General features: G+C 40.4%; 1 protein-coding gene across 9 annotated transcripts in view; it reads left to right on the forward strand.

Moving 5' to 3' along the window:
* LOC120444616 (protein split ends) overlaps window positions 1–14357 on the forward strand; it is a 46116-nt gene that overhangs the window by 15821 nt on the left and 15938 nt on the right. For 2 of the 9 annotated variants that reach the window (XM_039624533.1, XM_039624703.1), the window contains exons 4-7: window positions 10953–12292; window positions 12369–13340; window positions 13406–14071; window positions 14126–14232. In XM_039624533.1, coding sequence (XP_039480467.1) covers window positions 10953–12292; window positions 12369–13340; window positions 13406–14071; window positions 14126–14232 — 3085 coding nt within the window. Of the gene's footprint in view, window positions 1–1853; window positions 1941–6400; window positions 6427–10025; window positions 10614–10952; window positions 12293–12368; window positions 13341–13405; window positions 14233–14357 lie in introns of those variants that run through there. The other 7 variants (XM_039624451.1, XM_039624620.1, XM_039625113.1 and 4 more) reach the window with 6 other exon arrangements.

Here is a 14357-nt window from a genome sequence, read left to right on the forward strand (position 1 = left end):
TCTAGCTTTTGTAGTTCCTGAGATCTCAGCGTTCATACGGACGGACAGACAGACAGACGGACGGACAGACGGACATGGCCAGATCGACTCGACTATTGATCCTGATCAAGAATACCCTACTCTACCCTACATACTCTACGAGTAACGGGTATAAAAACTTTAATTTTATCTGAGGTAAATTCTGTTTGTTATACGCCCCAAAAGGATGCCGGTTGTTGATATTGAGTTTGCTAAAAAAAAAATTGCTAACCTGTCTGAAATAACTATATTTGCATTGACATTATTTACCGCAAAACCACAAACAACGTTTTCTTAATTTTTTTTTAAATCCATTATCTATTTTGAAACACAACATTCGTGTAAAGCATTCGTGGGTAAACGTTTTTTTTTTTTTTATCATTTTCATTTTTCATTCTTTTTTCAGCAGACGACATTTTTTTAATGTCTTTTAATTGGCTCAATGTTGCCCAAATGTCGCCCACCTACAGTTTGTTATTCTTACTTCGTTTGTAATTCTTGTGCCATATGAAAGCTTTTACGGCCCCGATGATTTAAAAAGAGTGTTTCCTCTTCGGTATTTTTAGCAATTTGCCCTTGGAATTTTGGACACGTTTTTTTTTTAAATTAAAAAAAAAAAATTCCAGAGGCTTCAGTAAAGACTCTTTACAACTCGAAGTAAGTCGTTCAAAGTTTCCAGGCGTATATTTGTGTATAAATTTGTACCTACAAACACACATTAAACATATGTATATGTACGTGCATTTATAATATCTCCCGCTTACTTTCTGTGTGTTTCTATGTATCTCTTTTGTCTGCTCGGCATTTGTAAGACTCTCCAATGTCAGCAAGAGATCAATAAACTTTTGGCAAATAACAAGAAACGAAAAAATACGAGAAAAGAAAACAAATTAAAGCGCATAAAAAACAGATTACAGCGAAGAGAAATAAATAGCAGCCAAAGTTTCGACACATAAAGCGGGAAAAAAGAAGGGGGTTTGGGGTGTAAAATCTCCATTTTATATAATCACAAACAATACAAAATTCAAGACTTATTGTATATACAATACACAATAGTCTATTTTCTTTTTACCCGCCTGCTTTTTCGTCTTCTCAGTTTCTCTCTTGATATTTTTGGCGAACGAAACAAAACTCTGCGTCAGTGTCATTAAAGTTTCTTGTGTATGTCTGAGCCCCCAGCAAAAATAAATATGCCCTAATATGCACGAAACAGTTTAAAGCTTTAACCATTTTCCGGAAAATATAAATGCAAAATTAGAACAAATTTGTAAATCACCCAGATGTCAAACTTATTAAAATCTTATTTATTATTGCTTAAAAAGTTAAGAATTTACAGAAAGTTGGCGAGGCAATTGTACTAAAATAGAAGTCATATATAAAAAATGTAAAAACAGTTGTTTTTGTTCAATTACACAACTGACTAAAATGTGAGAGATTTTTGCAATAACATGAGTTCAAAAGAATTTTGTTGGCTAACGGTATTTAATGTTGTGTTTTAGCTATCTCAACCTTTTGGTAGTTTACAGGCTATTATTCGATTTAGTTACTTATTGTCTTCTGTGTGTGTGTGAGCTTCGTCTCTTCTCTTGTCCCTAAAAATAGTAACATGCAATTACAAATAATGTATTTTTACCTTTTGGCTTTTGCCAGTTTTTGGCATCGTCTAAGCGACTTGAACTTTTGTACTTTTGGCAAATGGGGAGAGAGGTGCTACCGTTTTGGTTGATAAATGTAGAAGAATCGATAAAATTCTCTATGGAAAATTGTAAAATATCATTAAGCATTGTTTGAAATATACAAAATTCTAATTTATATTTGATTTTATTTATTTATAGGTGCGTATCCTTAAAGCGACACTGCCTGCCTCAAGTCCTGGATTATTGAGGCAGCCATTGAGTGACGACAGTAATGTTGATAGTAATGTAAGTTTACAAGTCAGTGAACTATTTCGTTTAAATATCTGATAGTCTGAAAGTCAATGATCAGCGTCTTTCTTACAAAGTTGACCCTTACAACCAGCTTTTTTCACATTTTATTTTCTTCAGTGATGCGATAATTATTATATATATTTAAATCAAACAATAAATAAAGGGTACTTCTTGTCAACTTAGTGCAACGTACTGGAATATGCCCCGTCACCCTCTCTTTCGGTTACGCATTTGCCAATTTGTTTACTCTGGAAAGTTGTGCACAATTGAGCTCAATTCCTACTCGCCAGTATTCCTTGCTGCGTGCTGATGCACTTGAGTTGAACAACTAATGACAGCTAAAAAAGTATATACGCATTACCGTTCGGAAGTCTGTGAACCGATAGCAATTTAAATATCCATCGGTGTTGTGTGACCCACTTAGCGATTATAATAGATTTTCGAAAACCGGTCATAACAAGGAAATGAAATACAAACTTGCTGCTTTGACCAAGCCCAAAAAGAGACCCACTCTCTAAACTGTCAATAAATCTGGACAAATAATATCGAATTCGGTACACAGATATGTATACGCCGGCTTAAACAAATAAGCAAATAATGCATAGGGGCTAACAAAAATTAATAGAGCTGTTCAAGGTTTTGTAACGACTTGGCGACTCGTCTTTAAGATGTATTCGTGGCTCGGGGTTAAACACAAGACAAAAAACAGAAAATAAAAAGCAAAAGAAGAAAAAAAAATGATGGCAGTTTTCAGTGAGGTCAATAGCTTTTTTCGAGATTTAAATTTGTTTTATTATCACCGCTTTTAGTAATGGATTTGTTTTAATATTAATTAAAAAGTAAAGGGTCATAAATTATACTACATTTTATAATAATATAAATATTTGTTAATCTGTGAAAATATGTTCAATTTGTAGTACTGTTACAAAGTAATAAAACGTGACGTGTAGAACTTAGCAAACCAAAGAAAAATGCATATACAACCAATTCGAAAAACAATAACAATAACAGCAACAGCTACGTGGCAAGTAACAAATTAATAAAATTCATTCTAAGCAGTTCAGGTATTTACAATTTTAACGGGGCCCAAAAGTACGCGCATGCAAATGGCATAATTTAATATACAATTATATTATATTATATATGACATCGGGCGGGCACCCACAGAAGACAGGGTTACATCAGTTAGGGTATGCATTTATGTCACAAAGAATTCGACAATATTTATTATTATTAGTATTATTATAGATTTTAAAATACGTCTTCTAAACTTCTTGTCAATATATTTTAGCGCCTTTCTATGCGCTATTTAAACTTCCATCTTCAGTATATTTTTTTGGCGCCTTCCTCCGCGATTCTCAAATTTCCAATACAGCTTTGGTATTTAGTCTTTCCTTTTTAGTATATTTTCATCGCCTTCCTCCGCAATTCTCAAATTTCGTATATAGCTAGTGCGCTTTTATGCCAATATGTGTTACAATGAAGTGGTGTGCCAGTGCATAAGTGCCAATCAGACTAAGTGCCACGCCCAGCTTCTTAACTACGCTAGTGTAGTCCAATTAGGAGTACAAAGAACATACACTCTAGGAATAAGAACGAAAATGAATGAAATCTAAACATTATTCAAAGGTGTGCAAAGAAAATGACTAGATCTACTTGGTTATATGATCTGGAGTAACAATATATACAGAAGCCGACATGTTACATACTTTTAAACGAACTCTACAGTGGGAGTGCATATAGTGTGCCCACTAATAAATGCATTTAAATTTACAATTGCACTGACTCCGTACGGTTAACAAAAACCTACAAGGATCCAACGCAAAACAAAGCGAATGAATGATTTAAAATATTAAAATAAATGATCGGCATCGCAGAGCAGCATAAATTGTTTTGCATTTCCCATGCTCGCTGCAAAAACACAAATTGCATAGAAAAATTTAAAGTCGATTTATGTATAAACAAATTAAGTACAGCGGCACAGCAAGAGAATCATTTACCGTTGTTGCACCAGAAAAGGTTATTGTGTATCTGTGTTTCATGCCATTGCAAAGTTACATAAAGTTGTACATACGCACCTATTTTCCGGATTCCGCTTTCGATTTATTTATTACTTGTTCAATCTTTTCAATTAAAATAACCATATGTGTCAGAGAAAAATGCAATTAAAATAATTAAGTAATACTGACCCGCCATTTTAAGGTATTTTTGGCTTTGGTATGTTTTTTAAGGTCTTGCTGCATTCCATCTGCTTTTATGATGGCTGAGTTAGCAAAGCAAGAACAGCAATCACGAAAATATAAAACGAGACATCAGTTTTAAATTCGACCCTTTGGCTCGGTAGTTTTTCAAGAGAGCAGAGGATGCCGCAGCAGGGTCATGTATGCAAATGTTCAAAGAAGATGACTTGAATGTCTGAAATAAAACTCCGAAATGCTTTTAATACAATTTTAAACTATAATATTATCATAAATTTCACTTACATACATAAACATATACAAAATCATTACCAACTAATTTCGTTTTCCAAGTTATATTTTTAAAATATGAGCCTTGCATTAGCAGATGTAGCTTTCTACTCTAAACAATTTTCCGAGCTCCTCATTACTGATTGCATTTCCAGAATCCATTTGCCACAACCACCATTGTGGAATAAAGACAAATTCGTTTGCCCAAGAGTCTCGTGACTATGGTAAACGGACCCTGGATCTTAACCCACCCCCCATACCTCCCCTTTAAATTATCGTCCTGCCATTATAAGGATACCATGGCTGTGGCTGCTGCATTGGAATACTTTGGGTGTGTCCCAAAATCCTTTCAATGCATTTAAATAAATGGCAGTAAACATTAAATATAAGGAGTAAAAAGTAAAAAATGACCGAAAACCAAGAAAACTTCAGCTATAATCAATCTTTATCTGGAAATGCTTCATGGGTGGCGGATATGGGTAGCTGGAAAAGAAGTATAGACGACAAGAATATAAATATTGCTTATTAAATTTCAGTTGTATACAAAGGAGAGACTGAGAGGAACACACAATTAAATTTTACACACTGGTGAATATATCCACCGCACACCCCCATTTCTGTATTTTGCAGTGTATGTATATATGACTTATATACCCAGAACGCCTGCTAGTTTAGATACAGAACACATATACAGCCGCGTCGATTGCAACTGTGAATTTCCCTGGAAAATATTGATCGGAAAATCAATTTTAATTAAATTGTCAGCCCCCCAAAGGAGGTGATTATGTATCCCATTCGCAATGTGCGTTTGTATCCGTATCCAGTGGATGTGTATTTGCATCTCCGTGCATGTAATTGCATTGCACTGTCGCCTGTTTTCACTTGAATGGTTTGGCAAACAAAGTTTGCGATTTTGTCGCCATTGGACTCCATTTCGCCAAATCGAATTAATTTAAATGCATCCAAACAAGTTAAGACCATCCAGAACGTATATAAATGGTGGCAGGAAATACCGAGCTCTGCTGCTGCTAGGGAAACTCGAATCCTTGATTTAATTTGAGTGAAGAGTAATCAAAAGTCGCAGTTAAGTTCATCTAGTGAGTTAATCGGTTTACAGTTTGTAAATTCGTCATTTGGTAGTTGTGGGAAAAATGATTAAATTCTTACTTGGTTCAAAGAAAGAAATCAACAACAAAATTTTTTGAATTATCAAAATGGTTCTATATTTTTCTTTTTTGTCGATATGCCAAGAATTTTGAAATTTCTACTTCCCACTCGCTCTTGCTGAGTAACGAGTATCTGATAGTCGAGGAACGCGTTCTCCCTTGTTTTCATCAAATAATATGGCAATAGTTTACACAATTTACTTATATGTGATATTTTGATTACTTTGGAATGTATGCTAAGGATCAACCCAACGACTAGCTCATCTTCCTTCTTCTACTTGGCTTCGTTTTACTAAACAAGTTATAATTAAATCCATGGTGGTCTTTAGCATCTTGAAGTGTATATAAGACAACACATTTTACGTAATAGGCGTAATAGAAACAATAGTCATTGATATATTTATAAAATCCCTGGTAGTGGTAGTGCTTATAACCATTTCATCGGTAGAATCGTGAATGCATGTGGAACAGCAAAGTGCACTGGAAGTTCTTATTGCCGGCGTAGGCTCCAGACGTTGTGTGACGTGGAAAAAGAGGGCAGAAAGGCTTCGAAAAGGAGCAGCAGAGGCACTTCCTGTAAAACTCAACATGGCGTCGTAGGTGTCTTTAATATAGCTTTCATTTTCCATTTCCACGACCCCGTTTTCAGGCAATCCTAGCCCTTAAGTTAGGAAGGCTGTTATTTTTTCTAGCTTCTGATGTTTTCTTTCATTTTTTTGCTTTAATCTTTTAGTTATTTTATTGTGGAAATTTATCCTGTTGTTGTTTATAGGGCCCTGCGGCTGTGGGTGGCTGCCCGGATATGAAAGATAACCAATGTCCTGGCCTTTTATATATGTATTCCAGGTATGTAACGTAGTCTGTAGCATTTTCCGTCCAGATTATGTACTGGAATTCAGAGCGCGCAGGCGCATTACAATGCTGAATTCTCTGCCCTTTTTCGGATTTTCCCCTAGTTTTCTCTCCCAGCTAAGGCGCTCGCCTTGCATAAGTTTCATTCAATGGTTTTGAACCGGCCTGGGAGGAAAGTTAATCTGTGCTCCTAGCTGTGCTACTGATTGTTGTTGTTGTTTTTGTTTTTTGTAGCCTCCACCATTTTGCCACCCACTTTTTTGCTGCTTCCGGTTGCATCACTGTGGCTTGGGTAAGCAGAACCGCGAATTTTTTCAGAACTTCCCCTGTTTTCCTCGCCTTTCCTTACTTCAACTTTTATTCAACTTTGCCCTCTGAGTTTGTCGCAGACCTCACACACACGTCACACCAATTCACGGGAAGTATCTACTTTAATTGAGGTCGCCAGTTGAAGTAACTAATAATTTAAAAATAATTTAATTTGCTGGAGAGGTGTCTAAATTATTCTAAACAATACTTCTAATGGATATAGGGTATCCCGTTTTCTCGGTTCCGATGGTTCGGTTCAGCAGACGCAATGAAAACTGCATTCTTCTTTTTAATTCGAATTTTATTTTTCCCTGCAGATGTAAGTTTGAAAAGTTGCAATTCTACTGCGATATTTAGATAAAGATATGAGGTTATTTAAATGTTTCAATCTAACATTTATTAATTCTTTGTTGGCTTTAGTTATGACCTTTGCATAGACCACATGGGCGATATAGAATAGTTTACATATATAAGAAAATAAGTTTTAGGTTCAATCAAATTTTAAAAATCCGTTTTCATTTTTGGGTTCTTTTGTCTCCTCTTCCTTTGAAATGTTTATCTAATTCCTTTAACAAAATGCCGTGCTCCTGCGTCCTGCGTCCTGCCATTCCCGTGTCCTTCACTTTTGCATGCTACAGGGGACCACTGATGCTTCTGTAACTTCTACTCCTGCCTGCTCTTCCTGTTCCTACAGCCAATTCCCTGATGTTGATAAATTTCACGCCCTGAGGGAGTCGAGTGTAGAGAATGTTCTCCGGCTCAAATTACTTTGACTGCAGTCAGTGGGGAAATGGCAGGGGACCGTCGTCCGGCAATGATTGAAAAGAAGGCTTAAAAAGGGTTACAGAAATTTCAACTCTTATGTAAATGGTGGTGTGAGTGTGTAAGGAATGCGGGAAAATCCTGCAGGCTACGTACATACGTGGCTTCTTTCTCTTATGTGCCAGGGAAGCCGAATATACACATAAATAACCTCAAACAAGGACGTTCGGTGAGAAACTTTTGCCAGGACAATGACTGGGAGATTGTGGGGTGGTGATCCAGCCAAGCGATGGTACACTGGTATGCCAAATATAAACACAATAAAGGCATATGTAAGAGCCTTTTTAATGATGTACTTCATAGTATATCATAAACTTACAAAGCAACTTACTAAGCAAATCTAAAACTATTTTTTTGACAAAGGGTAAAGTGATAATTCACTGTTAATACAGTCTTCAGCTGTTTAGTTTGTATTTGAACTTTTCGTTAAAAGTATCAACATTCGTATAACACCATAGAGTACACCGCTATTTGGGTAGGTTTCTCTTCACCGACCACTCGGCCATTTACTGCGCAGTCATCTTCTTGGACATGTATTACATAAGCGCGGCCGCAGCCACAGTAGCGCTGCAAGCATGGCAGTAATGCAATTTACAGACGCCCAAAAATGTCCACCCACCCACCTTCGAGGTTGTTGTTGTTCAATGGGTGGTTTTGGGCGACGGCGCTTCTTCGACTGACCGCAAGCTCCAACCCCTCCCGTTTTCTCCTGGGCGCAACAAATGTTGCGCAGTAATGTTGTTATCACTGGCGTTGTTGTTGTGCTCGTTTTCGTTGTTTTGGTTGGTGTGGCCCTGCAATTCCTTGAAGCGGGCGCTCTTTTAGCTGAATTGATTTTTCCGATGGTCTCCACTGCGCATGCCGGACAATCATTCTCCTCCACTCACCATATACCCTACGCTGCTTCGCCTCCGAACTGCGTTTGCCTTCGTAAGGTAGATGTCTTTTCGGAACATTTTCTCATCGGAACAAATCTCAAAATATAAGTTATTTTATATAAGAATTTAGCATAAATCTAGTAAGGACTGTACCACACGGCAGTGCCACCGGGCTGATTTAGGCCCCGAGCTATGTGCACCACAGCCACTTTGTCTGGCACGTCCTCTGCTGCTGCAGTCGAATTCTCTGCCCTGCCTCTGCCTCTGTCGCTGCTCGCCAAATGCTGTGACCTGAGCAGAGGGCTGAAAACTGCAGCATTGAGCTCCACCACCACCACTAGCACCACTCCATCCCTGTGCATTTACTCAGTACATATGTATACGCGGTAAACAGTTTCTTCTGCTGCATGATGCGTTCCGTTTGGCCATATACTAAGTGCTGCTGCTTTAAGCGCTTAATGCGGCTTTAAAAAATGCATTCCTCCAACTTCTGAGGGCTTGAGATCAGCAAAATAAGCTAGCTAAGATGGCTCCAATTCATCAGCTTGGGCATTGCATACGCTAGAAATATGAGCTGGCCTGGGTAACTTTGGATTACGATTATTAAGTATCTGTAGCTATCTGGTCTTTTCCAAAGAGTTTGTTTTTATTCTATACATCAGAAGGTTCACGACAATAATAAATAATTGTCAAAGAATAATCATAATAAAAGCAATCGTAATTATACAAAAAGTTGATCTGTTAAATTGATTCATATGTTATTAAAGTATTCGCTCTGTAGTTTAATTCGTGAATCTCATAAAAAGATATCTGTTGTTCCACTTTACAAATTATCCATTTATCTATATATCTAAGTAAATTCGATTTTGTATAATCTTGAGTATCCGATACTTTAAAAAGTCTCACACGGGTTTTTTTTTTAAAGCCGTCAAAAGTAGTACTATTAAAGATGCGATTGATTTTTAGCACTATATTAGTTTTAGTAGGAAATTTAATGTTTTAGGACATACAAGATGTACTCAACTCATTGTCCATTCAATAGTCTTTTTATGGAATGAAACGAGCCTTTTGCGCATTAATTTTAATGGGGGTTGCTTTTTGCGCCTTTAATGGCATTGTAACTCGTCATTTCAGGTAGAAGTTTTACCATTTTGTCTGGCCTTTTCCGAGTCTTATTCGGTGTGAAGTATTAGTATGAAGTTTGTTTTTATCATTATGAAAAATGGAAATTATGTATTTATCAGATAAAATGGTCAGATAACTTGCTTCCAAGTTATGAATAGTTGTTTTAAAGGCTCTTGGGGATTTCATTTTTTGACTCAAAATTTGGAGGAGTTTTTGTTATTCATAAATACAACTAAACGTAAATAATTATAAACTGCAGGCAAACTAAATTAAATATTATTTAAAACTACAAATGATAAATACACTAAATGGCTCAGGAAAAATGTAAACTCAGGAAATTGACACGATTTTTACATGATTTACGTAAGGGGTTACGTTACGCTAGAGTGGCTTACGTTACGGTAGTACCAGACAGTCTGGCAGCGCTAAACGCGAATATCGGCACAAAATGAAATCGGTGGTCAGTGAGCGAAATGAGCTGAGGCGACGAACTATTTATTAAATGAACAGCAAGTCGCAAGGACAAATAACGTAAGGCAAGCCTAAAACTGTGCTAGAGTGACGGAGTAATAAAATATTTAACACTAAGAACCGGTTGGTTTTTAAATAAAACATTAAAGGAAAAACGTGGCTCTCCCGGTCCCGGCTTTTTTTTGCTTCTGTGTTTGTACTTCTTCGTAGCAGTGTACGTGTGTGCAAACGCATCTGTGTGTGAGATATTTGTTCGTGTGTGTAGCCGCGTAAACAGACGCAGACAAATAAAGGCAGAAGTTGGCGGATTGAGTCGCACGTCAGTTTATTTGGCGCCCGTTTATTTATTTGACAAAGTGGAATTTTTCTTAGTGCCGAATTATCAGTAGTACGAAGAAATCGGAGACGAATAAGCGAAAAAAGCTATAGATTCGGTACATTCTCGATTCCCGATGCTAGCACTAAGTGTTGGGGCGCCCGGTTCTGGGGCTGAGTACTTAAACCGCGATTGCCAATGTAGTAAAGTTTGCAACGACAACGATTTTCCCAGCGAGAACCGATAAATAATATGCCAAGGTGGGTTAATATTCTGGCAAGCATCATGAACATTAATAATGCGATGGACAAAGCTCATTAAAAGCAAAACAAAGTGGTTGAAGTAACTGTGATCGATTAACATGGTTAACCCTAATTCAATATATCTATTGTACATATATATGTACACTTATACATATGTACTATATGTAGATGCATATGTTTTTATAAAGATGATAAAACAAAGTGCTATATATTTATAAAATAAACCAATATTAAAAACTAACATATTTTAGACTTTACTGTATGGGTCACTGTACAGATATATTCATGTGTTTGTGTTACTAAAAGTTTAAATTTCATGGTTCTACATTATTTTAGGTCTACAGAGGAACCACCGACAAACAGCTTCGAAAGGAATTACTACGACCGCACCAGCAGCCGCTTAGTCTCTCAGTACCAAGCGAACAACTCAACTTCATTGGCCAACTCCAACTCAAACTCCAGTCCCTCGTCCGTGAGCGCCTCCGCGTCAGTCTTCGCATCGGCGGCAGGAGGGTCTTCCGAGAGATCGCGCAACCGAGATCGCCCGTACAGGAATGGTTCGGCCAACGTTCAAGGCGGCGCCATCAACAGCAGCAACACGACGACGACGACAGCAGCCTGCACAGCTGGAGCTGGAGGATCTGGATCGGGAACAGCTGGAACTGGGACTGGAGGTTTGGTAGGCTCAGGACCTGGGGGAGTACCGCAGGCGCTAGGCGACCGCAGCAGCACCCAGAATATCCACCAGAACCATCAGAGCGCGCGGGTGGCTCCACCACAGTCATGGTACGAAGCCGCCACTGCTGCAACGACGGCCCAATTGAAAAGTTCTGGTGGCAGTGGCAATGCCGGCGCCTCAGCAGCCGTGGGCTTCACAATGAGCAGCTCACCGATCAACCATCATCACCACCAGCATCCGCATCTTCAGAATCCTCAACACCCGCACTACAGCAGCAGTCCAGTAGTAGGAGCCGGATCTTGTCCCTCCACCGCTCAAGGACAGCTACAGATCCAGTCGCAATCGCAGACCACGGCAGTGCATCGAAGCGTGGCCTATGCGGGAAGTGCTGTGGATGACTCACTGAACACCGCCACCTCACGAAATATGCTTCTGCACAGCAGCAAACTCAATAAGCTACTTAAGGGGGCAGATGCAGCGGGAAGCGGAGGAGAACGCTCTGGTTCGGAATCACCAGGACGAGCTGGAGGAGCTACTCCTTTGACTACGACAAGTACAATCACAAACAATAGTTTTAGTAGTAATAGTTTAAATAATACAATAACCACGGCGACTCCAACAATGCCCACGATAGCATCTGGAGCAGCAGGATCGGTGGGGTTAGGATCTGGAGCAGAAGCGGGAGTAGGTTCCAATTCCGGTTCCGGTACAGCCAGCGGTGACATTCTAAATGTGGCCGCTGTTTTGGCCGCCGCCGTGGATAATGGGGTGCCAACGCATCCGATCCGGACGCGACACAACCTGCACGGACGCAGCACCACCTCCTCCAGTCGCTCGCACTCGCGCTCACCGAGTAGCTACAGCAGTTCGCACAGCTCCTCCTCCTCTTCGCACTCCTCATCCCACTCGCACGCGTCCAGTCCCGTCCAGTCTTCGGGCAATTGTGCGATGGCAGAGGGACGCAGCGGTCGCACCCTTCAGTCTGTCGCAGTAAGCAGTGAGTATCTAAATTGCGATCATACAGAAAGTATTATAAAGATTTCTTATTGACTGTCTTTGCTTTACTCCTGCAGGCAACTCTTCAAATCCCAGTGGCACCGCTGGAACCGTCAGCAGTGCAGGCGTCGGAGGAGGATGTGGCTCCAGTTCATCTTCAAGCAGTAGCTCTAGTTCCAGCGGATCCTCCTGTCTGACGGCCAATCCTGTCGTGCATTCCGAAGACAACCGGCCGCTAGCGATACGAGTCCGCAATCTGCCCGCCCGTTCCTCAGACACATCTCTCAAGGATGGTCTATTTCATGAGTACAAAAAGCACGGCAAGGTTACGTGGGTAAAGGTTGTGGGACAGAATTCTGAACGCTATGCTTTGGTTTGCTTTAAGAAGCCCGATGACGTTGAAAAAGCGTTGGAGGTCTCACATGACAAACACTTTTTCGGCTGTAAAATTGAAGTGGAACCGTACCAGGGCTATGATGTCGAGGACAACGAGTTTAGGCCCTACGAAGCCGAGCTCGATGAGTATCATCCCAAGTCGACAAGGACACTCTTTATCGGGAATCTAGAGAAGGACATAACTGCCGGCGAGCTTCGTGGTCATTTTGAGGGGTTTGGCGAGATTATCGAGATCGATATCAAGAAGCAGGGTCTGAATGCCTATGCCTTCTGTCAGTATTCAGACATTGTCTCGGTCGTAAAAGCAATGCGCAAAATGGACGGTGAGCACTTGGGCAGCAACCGAATAAAGTTGGGTTTCGGAAAATCCATGCCCACCAATTGCGTCTGGATCGATGGCGTGGGCGAAAAAGTCTCCGAGTCGTTTCTTCAGTCGCAGTTCACTCGGTTTGGGACAGTTACTAAAGTGAGCATCGACAGGAGCAGGCAGTTAGCTTTGGTTCTGTACGACCAAGTGCAGAACGCCCAAGCCGCGGTAAAGGACATGCGTGGAACGATCTTACGGGGCAGAAAGCTTCAAGTGGATTTTGCATCTAGAGAGTGTCAGGACGCATTTTACGATAAACTAGAGAAGCAGCAACAACAAAGTTCGGGTAAATATAATATTTAGCAAATTTAATTAAGTTCAGCACCTTATTTATGCAAAACTCTCGTCTAGGTTCCAACTCACGCTTTAGTCGCTATGAGTCGAGCACCTCTTCTTTGCAATCTCGATCCCGCGCATCTTCCTTTAGCCGCCATCAGAACAACTCAAACGATGACTGCTCTCCCATCAACACGCCAGGAGGAACAAGCAGTGGAGCGTCCAGCGCGAGCAATTCAAATAACCAAAGCACCAGCACCATCACAACTTCAAACATTGGTACTAATGCCTGCAGTGCGATGCCAGCTCCCAGCTTGGCGTCCGCTATAGTGAGCTGTAATGTCAACTCCTCCGGCACAGTGCCATCAACCACATCCATGCCTTCAGCGGTTAGCTCCTCTTTAAGTTCAATGCCTATGTCTCCGGCCGCTCTGGCCCAAAGGCACCGATTGGTTCGTAACGCGCGTCAAACCGTCGACTGCGACTTCAATGAAGTGGGTCGACTCCGGTTTCGTAGCTCCGAGGAGATGGCTGGAGGTGCTGGAAGTTCGACGCAGTTTGAAGATGTCCGCTGTGATTCCCCAGTAACCCCTCGACAAGGTTCAGCTGTAAATTGTTTTACTGGGCTTACAGGAGCCGTTGGAGAATCCATCGATGGAACGTTAAACAACAATCAAACTGCCGGTGGAGCTGAAGGGTTTTCTGGATCCGGTAGCAGCATTCTCAGCAGGAGACGTTGCGGTAAGACACCCAAAGACTTGCACTCCGTGCACAATCAACGTTTCCAATCGGCAGAACAAGTTGAGGAATGCCCGTCCAGTGGTGATGAGGGCGTGGTCAGTCCGCGTAAGCGCATCAAAATGGATTACCATCATCACCACCATCATTCCAATGCCAGCGGGGTAAGTACAAGTTTTAACAAGGATACGACTTGTTCCACGTTTTAAATGGCTTGGCATCTTAGTTAGTTTACAAGAAAAATTATGATAAGCCGCTGATAAAACAGGAACAGTTTTAATACCCCTTC

This window comes from Drosophila santomea, chromosome 2L (assembly GCF_016746245.2).
Source record: "Drosophila santomea strain STO CAGO 1482 chromosome 2L, Prin_Dsan_1.1, whole genome shotgun sequence".
In the NCBI taxonomy this organism is placed as follows: domain Eukaryota; kingdom Metazoa; phylum Arthropoda; class Insecta; order Diptera; family Drosophilidae; genus Drosophila; species Drosophila santomea.